The following is an 18,573-nucleotide window of genomic DNA, read 5'->3' on the forward strand; positions in this document are numbered from 1 at the left end:
CGTTTATAAACCTGGATGGAGAGAGGCACTGTGAGAGTAAAGTGTCTTGCTTAAGAACCCAACACAATGTCCCCGGCCAGGGCTCGAACCCGGACCGCTCGATCCGGAGACGAGCGCACTAACCATGAGGCCACCGCGCCTCCCACTCGTTGTAGAACGACAAGTATTTAATATCTGTCTTGAGTTATTCCCATTTAGTACAGTATAATATAAGGCTTTTTAAGTGAACGAATTTTGCTCAGCAACTACGCTTTAAGGCCAAAGAATGTGGCAAATGAAATTTATAACTTTTATGTCTTCTTGTAGATGGCTTTGTGTACAAGAAATGAAATTTTGCTTCTTTATTTAGTCTTGCCCCACCTTCTCTAATTGCAATTGAGGGTGGAATTATCTGATTAGGTTACAAATTATTACAGTGAATGATGGCATTGTTTGTGTGATCATGATTTCTATTTTATTGATGCACTCAGACAATCCCAACCCTGTATGAGTGGCTTTCAAACTGTAAAATTAGTCTGTGACAATTTGATATACTAGTATATACTAATGCAAAATGTGGAAATTTCATTGGCTGAGCTACTTGTATGCTATCACGGATCACAAACTAATTATAATCATTGTTAAATCAGCAAACATTTGCATACATTGTATTTACAGGAAGAGTTTTTCGCCTGCATATGCCCAAATAGGTATGCTTGGTGCCGTATTTGCAAAGGTGCCTGTCGTCGCACTAACTGCAACAGTAACTGAGCAAACAAAATGTTATACATATTATTGTTGTTATTATGTTATACAAAGTTCCCTTGGAATGGTGGATTCAGAAATCATTGCAGTGAACCCCAATAGGCAGAACATTTTCTACACCTGTTCAACACGACCACACACTGGCGATGACAAAATCAAAGTGCTGCTTCTTCTGTACATAGCGGAACTACAAGTTATGAGAGAGAGGATGCTCCCTACAGTGATTCACTCCAATTTACATACTGTCATTGTGGACATTGTATATTGACAGTTTAATTGGAAAATTTTACCTCAAAACAGTATCCCTTGGTTGATGATTTTCTTAACTTGGCCTGTCTACTTGAAAATGTATTACTACTACAGTAAGGATAAATTATAGGTTGACCACTTGTTCTTGGAAAGTGAAAATTTCATTGCTTATCCCCTGTTTCGTAAGTGATGAACACATTGTATACTTCCTAATCACTGTAAACTTAGACTTTATCCATAAGACTATTATTGTTTAGGTTTCCTCAGTTACTATGTTTTTAAGTACCCATGAAATAAAAAAATCAAGTCATTTATTTAAGAAAACTCGAATTGCTCCTTGAGGCTTGAAGAGATGGATATATTTTTCTACCCTCAATGTTGGTAAAAAGCTCTCTTCATTTTGGTGGATTGATTCCGAGTCTCTCACTGATTAGTTGTCAGATGGTAAACGCAAACAGAATATCTAAATGTCTGTTTTAAGTTGCCCATATATGAGAGTTGAGAATTTAATGTGTATAGTTTTATGCAGTGACAGATTTGTTTTAAAATTGGTGCCTTGCTGAGACCTGGTTTTGAAAACCCTAATTTCAACTAAGTCATTTAATTATACCTGACTGTAAAAGGAACACTTTCTAACGTTTTGCATCAGTACATAAAGCGATACTACAAACCAAAACATCTAATAAAAGATTTGTAATCTAACTGCTGTAGTCAATAAATTTATCAATCAAAAGGGAGAGTGTGACAGTTTTGCGTGCGCGCGTTGACCTGTACGGCAGACAGGTTTTCTACTAAGGTTTTCTAATTTCTGGATAATAAAATTATCTATGGAAGGCAAAACTAAACGATGCTATCTTCCGAAGGTCATAAAAACCAAAACCGTGTTATCCGCTACTAGTGAATTCACTTAGACAGTTGGCGAGACAAATTCTACAGATTCTATGAAAGAGCAAGATATATATATGCAGGACTGAAATGTCATAATGACCGTTTAGAAGGACGTCCTAGCAGAGGATATGGCTGATTTAGCAAGAGAACGGGAACGTCACTTGACGACGGCGCGCACAGTACAAATACCCAAATACGGTCAAATTAGAACAGAATCCAGGTTATTCCGCGCGCCCTGCAGTCGTCATCTGATCATATTTGGGTATTTGTACTGCGCGCGCCGTCGTCAAGTGACGTTCCAGTTCTCTTGCTAAATCAGCCTATAGAGGGTGGTACATCTCGAGAACGTTAGCCTACATTTTTCAAGTTTGTCGATTACAATCCATCTCAGCGTTCTCATTCTTATCCAGTCTTGTTCACGTGAGTTACCACCTTGGTTGTTTCCGTTGATTCTTAAGAGTATATTTTACACATTAAAAAAAGTGACTTAATACACAATGGCTTGTCCTTTTAAAAGCACCATGTCTCGTAATTTGATGTACTTTTCCGATTTCTACTTTTTGTACATTAATACCCTAACAAGAATGACACTTCACACTCTCTGTACTGATCTAGAGTGCAGTGACACCCTTATAATAAGGGTTATAGGGAGGCGCTGAGGCCTGGACCGCAGGCGACACTGTTTGATCATAACTCGGTTGTGGCATGGCGATCCTGGTGGAGTGCACTGGAACACCAGGTTCCGGGCCGTATGGGGAATATGCTGGAGTAGGAGCATTGTAAGACACCACGGCGGGCGGAGCTACCACTGGTTGGACAGGCTGGTTCTTGGGTACCCTGCCTCTTTTACGGAGTTTGACGACTATAATTGCTACTACAATAATAGGAATTATTACTCCAATGACGATACCACCAATGGCTCCACCCGACATTCCACCCTTGTCGTCGTCATCATCATCGTGGTCGGGGTCCTTAGGAGCATCACTGCTTCCAGGTGCTCTTGCGCCTGAAGAAACAGATAAATCAATTAGTTTAAGGTAACCAATCACATCAAAGCATATGGTTCTAACAGGAGAATTCCTCTTACTAACGGATATTTCAAACCATATGTCTCGTAACATTTTACTTGTAGTTATTATCACTCGATCCATCAGTGCCTCTCCCCCATCCAGGTGTATAAATGGGTACCAGCGAACTTCATGCTGGGGGTAATCCTGCGATAGACTGGCATTCCATACGGAGTAGAGTATTGGAGTAGTCGCTTCATGCTACAGAATCCGGGATACACTCCGGTCTGATGGGCCACTTGGCTCGCATGCAGACTTTACCTTTACTTTTACCACCTACTTCCATAATAAAGGCAGCTGCACTAATTTAACTTGATCACTCGCAGTCAAATTATATATTTTGCTATGATTTACATTACGTGCTGAAGAATTTACAGTAACATTATTAGAAAAGCCCCCAATTCTCTCATAAAAGAAGGTGACCTCAAAGCCCCTGAGTGAATCATTGCGTCCAATGTTAGCAATAAGACAGAACTGCTTCTTACACAAACTGAAGAGGAAGAAATTCACTGCAACCTACCTTCCTTGCCGCCATAACAGACGTTGATATCAGCGCAGTATTTGTTGGAAAGTGGAGCGTCGTTTTTGTCTCTAACGCACCAATAGCAACCCACTACCCCGTCACATGACCCTGAATCTGTCTTCTCGTTGCATTTTGGGTCAAAGCATTTCTCTAAGCCACTTACGGAAGGATCATTAACCTGCTCGGATGGAACGACTGTCGCGGGCACAGGACAAATAGAAGTGCTGCGAACGAAGAAAAAGGTAAAAGACATCGTTTTTCGTGGAAGCCACGTTTACTTGTGTAAACTATATATGTAGAGTAGCACCTACACCAATTGGTGATTTGAAACCATTCCCGAGAGACTCAAATGTCAAAGACCGTGGTGACCATGTTGGATAACAGGAACAATTGGGGCTAATTTAAATTACCGTAAATGATCGAATTAGCGCCTTCCCTCTAAAAAGCGCCCCCTTACCTCCCCCAATTTTTGGACGAGTAAGAAGACAACAAAGAATGTATAGTTTTCGCCGTGTAGTATTAGTATTGTATTTTGGGAACACGTTTAGATTGGAAAAAAAAATTACAAGTACTAACGGTGCCGTGATTTAAACTTTAGGATCAGCTTTTTATGTCAATACACAGCTTATGTTGTTGTTTACGCGCAGACGATGTATTAAAAAAATGATCATGTCAGGCTACGATTTGGGAAAAATTAAATAAGCGCCCCTCCCTCGATTAACCACCCCCCCCTCGAATAAGCCCCCCCCCCCGTCTTCTCCTAAATTTGAAATAAGCGCCCCTAGCGCTAATTCGATGATTTACGGTATTTTGTTTATGGTCATCCAAAATGGCGACGATGACTTCAGTTGCAAACGATCCTTAAACACATCACATACTGCCATTAACCCCCCCCCCCCCCTTCCCATGAAAAATGCCAACCCTGAGCTTCAAAACCTAACTAATATTACTAACAGCATCGTACGCTGGCGTCGATCAAAATTGTGACAGAAAACAGCCAAGCCTGAAAACATTACATCAAAGACGTGACTTTTCAAACTGGTTCAATAAACGACTTTGTTTCTAGAAACCTTTGTGAGATGAATTTACGACAGTGTAAAATTCCGACTTTGAGTTCGCCTGTTACGGAGAGGCGCAGTACAAACAGTAGGTGTCTTTTCTTACTTGCTGGTTGGAAACTCGCTTCTACAATAATGGAAGTTAAGTCGCGAAGAGCATGGACACTGGCAACTCAAACCCTGGACACTGGAGCATTCTTTGTTACTGGAACACGTGCAAGACCTGGAGTAGCATGAACTGTCACGTGATATGATTCCTGATAAAAGAAAATACGCCAACAACGCGGATCAGGTCAAAGTGCAAGCCTGTTAAAAAATCCCAATAAAATGAACTGACAGATTATTGCGAAGGAATCGGTTGAAATTTGCCAAGTAGCACTTTCTGTATTGGTAGTACAAAAGGGCTTACAGTTGAGTCAGCGGTATATAGTTTCAGTCGTGGAACGTAGGCTAGATAAAATATTTGAGATATAACAATGAAGATTAAACGAATACCCAGTTACCATAAAAAAAATTGATTTCTTTCGTGCCCGTCCATTGTTCGTTATCCATTAAAAGTTTATTTTCCCAAAATACTTGAAATATTATTGTGTCTCATGCTTCTATCTACATTCATTCACACGAGTCCGTCTTAATGCCTACTGACATTCTGCTTGAATGGGAGAGTGGAGTTATATGTAGTATGAACGAAAAACGTAGGATTTTAAAACTGTTTTCTGCCTTTAAAAGTCAGTGTACTGCAAAAAATATCGTGGGCCGAGTCGACATAGTTACCAACATTATCAACTTCCTTACCTAGAAATGCATTGGTTCCCACCACACTAGAGAGCTGGTACTTCTTGCAGCGGGCTCCACTATCCAGGGTATCCACGCCTTCGCGTGGAATGTTAACCTTGTAAAAGTTCTGTAGCTTGATTTTCTCCAAATTGCGGCATTCTTCTTTCACCAGATAACCTTTCTGTAACAGATCTTCGGCTACTTCTTTTTCTTTTTCAGTGATGTGGACATATTCCACTGTTTTGGCGGTTATATCAGGCACCAGGAAGTCATCGTGCATGATTAGAAATCCAGCTGCGTCAAGCACGAAACAGTCAAAGTTGGCTTCTTGACATTTTGGATATGTATCTGTCAGGAGTCTGGAAACAAATTAAGCAATTAGATTATGAGCTCGAGATTTCTATCGCGCGATAGTTGACGGGGGCGCAGCCCGAGTCAACTATCACGCATAGAAATCGAGAACGAAAAATCTAATTGTTTTGGCATAAATCTACTAGTCGTTCAAAGCGTTGTCAAAATACTCTTGACAGACACCTCGAAAACGCAAAAAAGCGGCCGTCATTCTGTTAGCAAGCGCACACTGCCACGCTACCCACTATCTATGACAGAATAGATAGTGAGTAGCGTAGCCAATCAGAGAACGACATTCGTGATAGAACGCTAGTAGATTTATACTAACACCGATTAGTAGGGTAAACACCCCCTGAGAGATGCTAGTGAATGTTTTATCACCGGTATTTTACTAGGTTATATACCAGAAGAAATAAAATAATAATGATAACGATAACGGTAACGACAGCGTCAACGACAACCATAACGGTAACGATAATGACAACGACAACGATAACGGTAACGATATAAACGACAATAATACGACAACGACAAAGACTACGATAACGACAATGGCAACGATAAAGATAACGATAACTATAACTATGACCATGACGATGACGATAACGATAACAACGACAGCGATAACGATAACGATAATGGTAATGGTAATATAATGACCCGAAATTTGAATTTTTATTGGCCTGTCACTGTATATGGTCATTTCGTAAAGACAGTTAGCCTATGTTTCTAGGGAAACTAACAGACTCACTTTTGGAAGTATGATAAAGGAAAGTCCGCACCCACAACGGCAATAACTTTGTCATCTGTTGTGTGTTGGCTGTTTATCTCACCACGGTAAATAGTGTGGGCAGCGGTTATCACCACTCCTGCACCAAGGGCGTCTATGTAAGGGGTAGAAAGGGCAACAAATCCCTTGTTGCTTAGCGCGGTGTGATACCTAGATAACAATAATTGTACGTGAAATAATATTAATAACTTACTTTATTACTTCTGTAAAGGATCGGCATTAGAATTTAGATTTAGTAGGTTTGGCTTGGTCGAATGACTTGGTATGTCACTAACCGTTGAAAACTAATAATGGACCTGGTGAGAGCTTTTTGACTTTGTTTTTTAAACCAATCAAGGACCTGAAAACCAAACTAAGGGCCTCTTCATATTAGCCCGGTCATCCGGCTTGTTTTCCGAGATCTCGCCTCGCCACTATTGTCTTTTCGATGTGGTCATATGAGAAGCCGGGCTTGGTAAACGGGATGAAAAATTGTCCCATATAAACACTCCAGCCCGGGTGACGGGGACGAAACTTTTTTGACAAAATAACTTCGCTTTCGGACAATAGTGGCTAAAACGACATAATTTTTGCCTTATAAGAGTTTCCACTTCAGAAGTATACGAATTAGCATCAAAAGTAAAGAAACAAGAATCAACAGAGCTACGATAGTCGCGAACGATACAACTTTTTGTGACCCCATTTTGGTTTTGTTTCTTGAATTTCATTCCGGTCGACCTGGCTGAAATTTCTAATATGAACAAATAACAAAGTTTGTCACGGAAACTGAGCCAGCCCGATTATCGGGCTCATACAAAGAGGCCCTATTTGTGCATTATTTCATTGGCGCTTTACAGGCAGATACTTTACCATGGTCTTTTCCTTGGGTCGTAGGATTTCGCCAGCGAGGTCCCTGGCGTCATTCTGAACACGCCATTGGCAGTACCAATATATCTCCAAACCAGATACTTCGTGTAATCCATCTTTTCTCGAAACCAAATATCTTCGACCTTTCGTGTGGCTATAACTGTGTCCCGAATGCCTTCTTTAAAGCCGGGGTTTGGCGAGCTTGTACTTGTCATAAATCTTCTATAAGCTTCTATTTCAGGGACTGTCTCATCTAAACCAAGGTAGGTATATGGATCTTTGAACGCCTCTGCACCAAACTTCACCACAGTCGAATCTGTAATAATGATTTCTAATTAATTCTCTTTAAACTACAAATCTACAGAGGTGAGGGAGTTTTATGCATAATGGCGCTTATTAGAGAGGAGAAGGACTTATGTCAAATCAAGCGTTAGTAAGAGTACTAAACTGATGCTACGAAATAGCAAATAAAAAAAAAGAGAAATGAGTTTTTACGGCTTTTACGCTAAAAAAGGTAACACTCTTTTTTAGCACACACGAAGCATTGCTCCTTTTTGTAGCTGATGCCACGAAGTCTCTTAATTAAACTCTTAATTTCACTCTCTTAATTAAAGGAGAATGCTATAAATAAACGATATGTAATAAAACATAAAACTATCTCACGCTTCTCATTTTTGGTCGCGGTTACGTCGGTTTTGTTCTTGTAATGTTAAGAAATTGCGATGCGACCAGCATCCCGTCCAGGGAAGAGCAGAAATACTTATAGTCGCTTCATGCTACAGAAACCGCGATAAACTCCGACCTGATCGGCCACTTGGCTCGGATCCAGACTTAACATTTACCTAAATTGACCAAGTCATCTCATGAACCACGAACCATGTAATAACGTTAACATTATTTACTATTAACCTTTTGCAGCATATCTGGAAAAGTGAATACAAGGATCATCAGGTTTGATCAAGTCCAAGCGATGATACAAGAACTTGAAACCTGTGGAATTCAGTGAAGAAAGAATAAGTTCGTTGAGTTTGTTGTGTCGCATTGCAACTAGCTAGCTACCACGTGTCCTGCTCCGTAAAAACTAAAATCTTGATTTAAGATTTTTCGTCTTACCTCGGCGCCAGAACAAAAGCTGACCTAAGTTGTCAACTATTGTTCTGGTGCTGAGACGAAAAATCTTAAATTAAGATTTTAATTTCCACGGAGTAATGTATATATTTCGACAGCTTTCTATCCACAGTTCTCCTTGTCTCTTTTTGCTAAAATAGGGTTGCTATGGCAGCTTTATTTTTACAAACATACCTTTTCCAAATATTTCGAATTTCACTAAAGATAAAATTTCATTGCATACAGTAACTTTTTCATTATATATCAAAGGTAGCATCCTTTTGTTAGTTTTGAATCGGTAAGACAGTTTTCGGGTTTTCGGAATTTTCAGAGTTTTTTTTATGGTTTTCTGAAGCCACGTGAAAATGAAGCAATCCAAGATGACGAATTTTGGGAATCCTGACGTAACTCCCACGTTATGCGACGTCAACATGCATTGTTGTCACTCTTTTCAGGGCAATCTCAATTCTCTCAGAGTCGTGGAGGATGTTGGGTAACTTCCTTTCATCGAACTCGTGTATTCGATTCCACTGATGTTGAATCAACCTATAATAGTATCATATTATCTCTGGGTGAAAACAACGCTGCAGAATATTTTTATTTCGCAAGAGTAAACGGACCATTACCAACTACTTATTAACCGAGAGAGAGGTCTCAAACCGAGACCTTGCCGTATTAACCGGGTGATAGGCGAGGTCAATACGCAGGCAAGGCCGAGGTTTGAGATTTTCCCAGACCGAAAGTTCAAGGTCGATAAGCTGTTTATCATATGGCTGTTTGCCTTGCCTTTGGAAGCCCGTCATCGGCCCGTTGGCATTGCGGCAGAATAATGCGCTTGAATTAACCAATCACAGGGCGCGTTACATCGGCTACAAACACAAGCCATATAGTAAAGGTGAATAATTTAATATACCATTTAAGAACTCTGCTTATTCTGACGTTAACCAGAATCGTGTTTAATATTATTTACCTGAAGGAATAGTTTGAATTCCTAGTGTTTCATCTTTATCGCCAACTGCTACCACAATGCCAACGGTAAAATTGGTCTCTTCAACTGGCAACCAGTAATAGATTGAAGGTATCTCCACAACTGTTACACCTTCATTTACCTGCCCACCTTTAGCCAGAAAACGTTTTGATGAAATACTCTTCTGTCCAGATCCACCACTTATAAAACGGAAAAAAAAGGCAACAGCCACATGAAAATACTTTATGTCCAGATATCTATTTAAGAGTTAGACGATTAATTAGTCCAAATAACAACAATGAAGTAACTGTTATAAATTAATTTGTTATACCTCCCAACTCAAATACGTTTTCCGATTGGAGCAGAACGTGTCACGTGCCGTTGGTCAAAACCCACTAACTCCCTAAGGCGAACAAAACTCTCCAACTCCCTAAGGAAACAATAACTTGAACTTTGACTCGCACGTGATCAGGTCGTGCATGCTTCTTGAAACCGCGGCAAATTTGTTGAGCCTGCCGGGGTCAACCAAACGATTTTTCGAAGGTTTTTTTCGATTTTTAAGTTGGGAGTCGGGGAGCATTGAGGATCTCGAGGAAACAAAACTCACCGTTTCCCTTGGGGCCAGTCCTTAAGTGCTTATTATCGCATTTTAATCCCTGAAAAGAATCTTGCATCCCAAGTAGGAAAGATCTTCTCATCAAATGTCTACTTGGAAATCAATTTATGGTATTAAAATTGAGGAACGTCATCACTTTCAGCCTTCTGTTTTTATTCCTGCCGACGCAGGCTGCTAGGCAGCATATATTTCCAATAGATGAATCTTCTATCATAATAGGTTAAAAAGAGATGCAAAATCTTACCTTTTGATCGATTCAAATACGGAATAAAACTCCGGTTCAGGTTCTAGTGACGTGATGTCCATAAAAATCGGGTCGCCGAAGGCATTAGAAGGGGCTGGCAGAAGGGGATGCATCATGGTCCTTCCGGAGCTGTCTGCCATGAAAGCATGACTTGATTGGCCCTTCTGAAAGTAGGTGATTTCAGAAAGAAGGTCCGCCATACTTATGTCTGTGCCAACAACGCCAATGAATTTGCCTTGGTGATAACAAGGCAGTGTTATGGATGTTACCAGACCTGTTGGCAAAAAGCGGATGTTAACAGACTTCTTGAAATAATATGAATGGACGAGGCAGCTAACTATCGTTAAACATGGTAAAATTACCGCTTGAAAGGAAAAAGATAGTTTTTGAAACAAGTAAGTTTGCAGCATATAAATCCCAAGAATTGCATCCACCCTTTGGTTTTGAGCAAGGTCTTATCACCACGTTATAAATATACGTTATTGAGAGTCAGGTCTTGGTTTTGATGGATGTGTTTTCAGTCCAGCATGGATAAATTCCCAAGTGGTGTTTTAATATAATTATCATTAAATATTAGCTAACATTTCTTCAACCAGGCTGGCCATAAGATAGTAAGACTTTAAGGGAATACTTAGTTCCCTTGGAATGATCACAAAATATAATCCCTGATCATTTCCAACCCAATACAAAATCCCTCCGTTCATTTGGTAACTTAGGTTATAAACCTGCCAGTGTTCCATTACGATGTCACATCCTTTAGTGCCTTACCTATTCCAAAGGCGTCAACGTAAGGAATGGATATGATTGGCTCATTACGAACGGTGTTTGTTGAGAAGAAGTCGTAGTATGTTGCCATGTCCCTTCGTAAGTTATTCGCGTTTGAAACATAGGTGAATTTTCCAGCCTTTAATAATGATAATAAAATAATAAATAACTTTATTTAATTGTCAAATGTATTTAGCAAACGTTTTACTAGTTGGTACCCTGTTAATAAATAAATAAATAAATAAAATAAAAAATAAAATAAAATAAATAAATAAATAAATAAATAACTAGACAAATCTATCATATGGACAATAAACTATTAAGAATCCCAGCTGGTGGGAGGCTGACTTGACTATTCACGTAACGCGGTCGAGGAGTTGAACAATCCTGATAGTAGTAGGGTGGAGATTTGAACTAGGAACTTCAAGATTTTTAAAAATCCAGCGCCCTAAACCACTCAGCTAGGTCGCCTCTGTAAAGAGGAAACAAAAATTTGATCGCAAATGTTTAACCCAAGCCCTCCAGTTGCGTTTAAAATGGTTCAGTGCAATCGCTACCAAGGAAAATTTTGACCCAATTTAACAGACAACTTAAATTCAGTTTAATAATCAGATATTCGCCTATCATACATGAATTCCAGCTCTTGTATTAACATATTGAGTAGAAATATGACTTTCTTGCATTTCTGTTACAGTACTTACAGTGACGTCAGGTGCTTTTGAAACACCGTAATTACTCCCATCCTGTTTGGCAATATCTTGTAGGATTTGCAAGTTTTTTAGCATGCCATATGTCATTATTACCACTGTATTGTTCAGCTCTGCGTTCTTCGTTTTTATGGTCTGCATGATTTTACTTGCTGCGTCGTTTGGTTCACCATCTGTTAGAAAAGTAATGACTTTTTTCCTGGAAGGACCTTTCCCAAGAGATGATCCCTTTAGTAAGTCGAAGGCCAGAGTAAATGCCTTGGAATACTCCGTACCTCCTGTTTGAAAGAAAATAACGAGACAGGACCGTTATTGTTCATCATAATACAGTTAGGATTTCCAAATAGTTTTACAAACGGTCTTCGTCACAATTTTTTGGTGAAATTCTTTAAGGGTTTGCTCGGAAATTCGATTATCCCTCTCATCACGTTGTTTAAACAGTGCACCTATATATTTCCCTTTTCATCGGTAACGTTTTGATACTCAGCAAAGCACTTGAAACATTCCTCGATAAAGTTGCATATTATAAGTAACACGAGAAACGCGAAATAAGAATCTAGAGAAGTCGACCATGCAAAACTCTGGATAATAAAGACATGTAGATTAAAAATTGAGATACATCGAAGTCATGTTTTCACTGGAAATTTTTTTCCTTGAATGAATTCCTTTTTCATTCACTTGAACCTGTTGTTGCGAGCGAATAGTTAATCATAAAAAATCCGTACCTCTTGCAGAAAGTGTATCTACGAAATCCTTTAAGTATTTTATGTTAATCGGTGTGGCGTCCGCCAAACGTTCGCTGTGACAGTCTCTCCCATCATTGTTGTATCCAGTTGGTGTTTCGGCCTCGCTGCTGAATTTCACCAATCCAATCTGTCAAAAAAAATGAATCACATATGAAATAAATCAGCCACCCAATTGATCAGTCAGTGAGTCAGTGAGTCAGTGAGTCAGTCAGTCAATCAGTCAGTCAGTCAGTCAGTCAGTCAGTCAGTCAATCAGTCAGTCAGTCAGTCAGTAGTCAGTCAGTCAGTCAGTCAGCCAGTAGTCAGTCAGTCAGTCAGTCAGTAATCAGTCCGTCAGTCGGTCGGTCGGTCGGTCGGTCGGTCGATCAGGCAGTCTGTCAGTCAGTCAAGCCGAAAAACAAGTAAACAAAAACGTTAAAATGTTGCTTAACGCGTCAGTCGTGGATTACTTTACTTTACTTACTCGATCCCTGGGATTCATTGTACTTAAAACTGTTTTAGCAGCCGCCTTAGCCACGACAATCTGGTTCCCACTCATTGATCCACTTGTGTCAATAACAAGTACAACGTCTTTTGGTTCGGGTGTGGCTGTTTCTACATAAAATGGTCTGTAACGAGGATCATAAGATTCGCAGTCTGCTGTATCCTCAAACGCTGGGAAATTCGCCAGCATACCTTCCTCAGATCCAAAGTATTGCCATTTGATAACAGGATATTGCCGCAAGATATCTTTCATCTCGCTCAATACGGAATCAGCTACATACTGTCGAGACAAAGGGGCGCTCTGTGACACCTTAACGCATAAATTTGCAAAGTCAACTTTATTACGAAACCTTGAATCGTACTCGAGGCGTTTCGGTGAGTTCGCTACCTGACAGCATTCTGTTGGGGTCGTTGTGGGAGATGTTGTCCAAGAAGACTCCACAGCTTGTTTAAGTCTTCGCACAACAAGAAACCTCTCCTTGAACTTGTTTGAGACACTCGCTGCTAGGTTAGGTATGAGTGCATTGCCATCTACTGCAGTCTCTGTAAACTGCAACTTGTCAACGTGCTCCTAGAATGGAAGATTAAAAGTTGTTTCTGTAAACATTTCAAGAAAGGGGAAAAAGTGCATGTTAATAATAACATGCACTCGTTTACTGTTAGCGTGAGTAATCTGGACAAATATTTAAGGGACATTAATTATTGTATCTTACACTGACATATAGCCTCAAGTTAGTTTGCATGTTATTAAAATAACATTAACAGAGGAGACAAATATTTTAAAAGAACTGACAATGTGCTAGGTGGCAGTTGGGCAGACCAGTTAGCGGAACCTTTGCCGCCTTTTTTTTTTATCGTAGGAATAAGCTTTGGTCACATATATACCACATTTTGTCAATTGTAAAAGCCTTGACAAATTAAAGCTCGTTTAGAGAATTGTACTTGTGAAAGTCATTTTATTGTTTTATGTCGGTCACTTGCTGCCCGGGAGGGGGGGGGGGGGGGCGGGTAGTACTCCATCACATGGGCTCTATAGGTATGTGCAAGCCCAAGGGGTATGGATTTTCTTTGCAGCTGGCCAGAAACAGGGTATCGATTCTCAAATAGGGTATACATGGTTTTTGTTTTCTAGTCTTGAATTCGGTATGTTTTTTAGAAGAAGCTACTTTTTCATCATTAAGTGTGATAAGTGAATAAAGATTGTGAACTTTAAGCTCAGTAATGAAATGTGAACTGAAACCAAAAAAAAAAGTGAACTGAACCAACATGATACGAATGTGGGACAAAGGAAAAAAAGATGTCATGGGTTCGATTCCTGTCGGGGACTCAGATTTTTACCTTGTCCCATGCTCATGTCATGTTCATCAATTCACTTCTCATTTTTCATCATTATCAATAAGATCATCAAGAGAAGCCCTTCACAATGTCTTTAACATCGGTCTGAACGTTAACTAGGGAACTAATTCAGCATATGGCAGGTCTAAAGATTGAGTTAAGGGCCACGTCTTAAATAGGTTACCGAATTTTTGGTCAGGTCGTAGACACTGTAGAAAAAATCACAGATTTTGGTCATAAATAGGGTGAAGGTTTTGGGAAACGGGCTGCAAACATCCAAACAATTTTTCTGGGAGTACCCCTCGAGACTTGCTGTAGTCTAGTGTTTTTGTTATGTTTTCGTGTTACGACGTTTTTGAAAGTTGTCAGCGGCTCCCTGTCTTAGGTGCAAGCATTTGAGTATTATTTTCTTGATTTCAACTTCTAAAATAAATATACGAGAGTAATCAAGCGCTCAAGCATAGTAATTTCAAAAATGAACGATCGTGAAGTTTCTTAAACACTTATGACGCAGCATGGTGATGCTTAGTCAGCATGTATTTGCAGATACATGCTCAGATGTAGATTTATTTTCACGCTCAGATGTAGACTGGTTTTTAGCCAGTAAAACTAGTACTACCCATGATCAGATGTAAAAGTAATTATACTTCGTTTACTCTCCACGGCTAATTGAGCCAGGTTTGACCTAACAAAACGAAACAACAAAATTCAAATCATGACATATATTGCCGTAATAAACCTCTAGCGCCGAATAATTTGACATCAAGTTCTCCTTTCCCAGATCAAGGAAAAAGAGAAACGACGGAAAAAGGCAAAAACGGATATTTATATCGCACTCAGTCTAGTCCGAGGACAGACTCCGCGGTGCTATTGTAATCTAGAGATAAGAGTAAAGAATATCATCACATGGCTAGACCGGAGAAGTCGCGTCGTCTTGGCGGGGACCAAATGGTCGGTTGTCTATATGGAAAGTTCTGGAGGTGCGGTAGCATGGTTAATGCGCTCGACTGGGGACATTGTGTTGTGTTCTTGGGCAAGACGCTTTACTCTCACAGTGCTTCTCTCCACACAGGTGTACAAACGGGTACCGGCGAATTTAATGCTGGGGGTAACCCTGCGAAGGACAAGCATTCCATCCGGGGGTGGGGGGGGGGGGGGAGTAGAAATACTCCTTCTCGCCTCATGCTACAGAAACCGGAATAAGCTTCAGCCTGATGAGACACTTGGCCGGTATGCAGACTTTGCCCATTACCTTTTATATTGAAAGTTAGCGTACACTTGCAGTTTCTGAGAGCTTGTGTCACTGTCGAATCAGTGCTATGTGGGCTAACCGGAATGATATTTTGGTTCACCGTATGGCTATTTTATTTATCCGTGACTATTCGCCACTATTCGCCCCTTACAACTATTTGCTATTCGGACTGTTTATGAAGAGATCCGGGGACTGGGGACGAACTATTGTGCAACTTAGTTTGAGCTCATTACAAATATTACTTTGTAGTCCTGATAGTGTTACTATTTATGGCAAACATCTGCAATTTTCCCGGCCCAATTTAAGTAATTGTTCCTGAAAAGCCCCATTGGGGAGGTAACAATAAAGTATGTATGTATGACCTGACCAAAAACTCGATGCCCTATTTATGACCGTTGTGACTGGCACAGTTGCCCTAAACATAATTTATGAAGCGCTTTTGTTGATGCTCTTATTATCCGGCGGTAATGATGGAAAAGTAGCTTCGTTTAAAAGAAACATTCCCAAAAATTCAAGTCTAGAGTGCAAAAACCATACTCTATTTATGAAAAAAATGACCAAAATCGATACCTTATTTATGATCAAAACTGCTGCACATACCTATATAGCCCATATAAAGGAGTACCCCCGAGCCTTTTTCACGCACTGAACATGTATATATAGAGTTGCCAGTAGTCAACAACAATAAACAACAACGAAAACCTTTGTTAACGTGTCTGGGGTATTTAGCATTCCTGCTAATTGGGGACGCGCGCAAAAAACGAAATTATGAATGTAAAAATGATTAGTATATATTAAAAAGTTAATAAGTAAATATTAAAACATTAATAAGTAAATATGAGAGTCAGGTCAGGATAAACATAAGGGACAGTTTTCACAATTATCCCCAAGCAAAGTTGCTATGTCTCTTCTTCTTATAGTTGATATGAAGGAATGAAAGGTATCACTGTTCTTTTCATCTCTTGAAAGTCTTGACCACAAGTATGGACCCATGTATCTTATAGAGTGTTTCCCGTATCTTACAGTCCGAAATCTTGGTATCTTAAAATCATTTTCATTCCGAAGTTGGTGTGTCGACCTCGAAGTAGACCTCATGTGTTCCTGGGTAGAATAGTTGGGACTTTTCTTAAAGTCTAATATTTACTTATAATTAACAGCTCGTGATGCTTTCCTTTTGAAGTTTGGATCCTTATCACTCCAATTCTAGATTAGACATGCACACAGACTGAAGTGACGATGAAACACTCTATAATAATAATGTTTAGACAAAAGCAAAAAATCTACTTTCCCAAATCGTCATCTGCAAGTCCACACTTTACACCTAACCTAACCTGTTACTGGGATTAAAATGAAAAGTGTACAGCACACTCTTGTGTCAAATGAACTAGTGTTGAAATAAACAATCTCTCTCGACCCACACCTTTGCTCCCGTTTCCCCGTGAAGGGACCATGAACAAGGAACACAAATTTATACTCTTAGGTAGGAATTGTTGCGCTATAGTAACCGATAGCTGAGATTTCAGCTCTGCAAAATTGGGCTGAAGTTTTAATGAATAGCAGCTGAGAATGGACGAACATTTAACTGATCACTCCACTTCATAACAATCTAGATGTTCTTACAGACCTGGGGTCCCGTGGAGAGGTAGAACGTTTAGTCCTATTATCTCCGCGGGACGAACAGTCACTTACAACATTCCCCTAGAAAATCCATGTCGGTGATGGTTTCTGGGGGTAAATTTTCTCACAAATGTGTTCTGATAATCCCAGTATGATCTGGAAGCGTAAAAGTTCATTGATTGTGCATTTTGAATTTCTTACCCGCTTTAATTTGGCCCGAAAAAGTCGTCGCAAGTAAAGGTTTTCAAAACAGTTGAAAATCGTTATTCGTTTAACGTCAGTAAGTGTTCTGATTGCTCATTCAGGCATAGCGATCATTTAAGCGCCAGGAAATTCGATGTTTGATGCAAAATGTTACTTTTCGAGACGCAACCGCCCGTTCACTGAATGCTATCAGTCTCTGAGGCATGAAAAGGTACGTCTGTATGGGCTGATCAACATGGACTCACTAAATACGATGTATGTGTTATCCCTGAAGTACCCAAGCAGTGTATGGGGCGCCGTTTGTAAATTTATTATTTAGACCGAATTTATGCCATTTTCCCCTTATTTATAAATAATTGGAAATGCCAAAAAATTGGTTTATAAATAAGACACAAGAACTTGTCCGTTGATATGTAAATAATTATTTTAGGTACGTTCCGATTTATAAATAATCTTTTACCATAGAGTTATTATATATAAATAATAAACTAAACAACTTCAATTATTTATATATCAGGTCATCTCTAAAATAGTTATTTACATATCATTAAGTTTGTAAATCCCATTATTTATAAATAAATTACTTCGCCGGGGGTGTAAATTCATTATTTAGAAATAATAAATTTCACCTCACCGAGTGTAAATTTATTATTTATAAATAATGATGTGACAAGGTCACTTTAGTTCATTTTCAGTTCTAATTCTCAAACTTTTTTATTAGTGTTGTGTTATTTTTCTTCTTACTATTTGGGTTATTTTCCTACATTAGTTTGGTTTCCTTACACACCTTATTTTGGTATGTGTTGGTGATTCATTCCCACACACTTCTCTTAGCTAAATCCTGTTGTGTAGGAGAAGTTACCTCCTAGTTCCCTTAGGTAAATCCTGTATTCGTGAGCAACAAATACACTCCCTAGCCTTATTTGGTTTAGAGTTATTCCTACAGTTTCCTCAAATCTATTATAAATTGGCAACCATTTGTTCAGTAAATTCAGTTGATTCAGTTGGTTTATTCTGAGCTATACTCAAGTTCTCAAGTCAAGCACTGGTTTAGTTCGAATGCTATATTCTCAATAACCCTTGGTATGTAGTGCATTATTTCGTTTTATTTGTACTTTTCTTTAAGGCTTTTGGTTAGTTCGTTTCTTTTATTTCATTAGTTCAGTTAGCAGTCGCTTTTAGTTGCCTTTACTAGTTTTGTGTTTTTGTGTAGTATTATTCCTTTAGGTTTCTTGAC

At 39.4% G+C, this 18,573-nt stretch overlaps 1 protein-coding gene across 1 annotated transcript; it reads right to left on the minus strand.

Annotated features, from left to right (window-relative positions):
* Positions 1–266: 266 nt before the first annotated feature.
* On the minus strand, positions 267–13,671 carry LOC110044819 (VWFA and cache domain-containing protein 1-like). The gene is made up of 14 exons (XM_089280938.1): positions 13,642–13,671; positions 12,909–13,499; positions 12,425–12,572; positions 11,694–11,977; positions 10,996–11,131; positions 10,228–10,501; positions 9,371–9,567; positions 8,203–8,283; positions 7,297–7,609; positions 6,409–6,597; positions 5,325–5,665; positions 4,636–4,786; positions 3,469–3,695; positions 267–2,887 (listed from the first exon to the last, which is right to left on the minus strand). The coding sequence occupies exons 1-14, from the start codon at positions 13,669–13,671 to the stop codon at positions 2,493–2,495; spliced, it is 3,357 nt and encodes a 1,118-aa protein (XP_089137064.1). The 3' UTR covers positions 267–2,492.
* Between the last annotated feature and the right edge of the window lie 4,902 nt (positions 13,672–18,573).

Source organism: Orbicella faveolata, unplaced genomic scaffold, assembly GCF_042242905.1.
Source record: "Orbicella faveolata isolate gen_17 unplaced genomic scaffold, um_ofav_v1 contig_48, whole genome shotgun sequence".
Taxonomy (NCBI): domain Eukaryota; kingdom Metazoa; phylum Cnidaria; class Anthozoa; order Scleractinia; family Merulinidae; genus Orbicella; species Orbicella faveolata.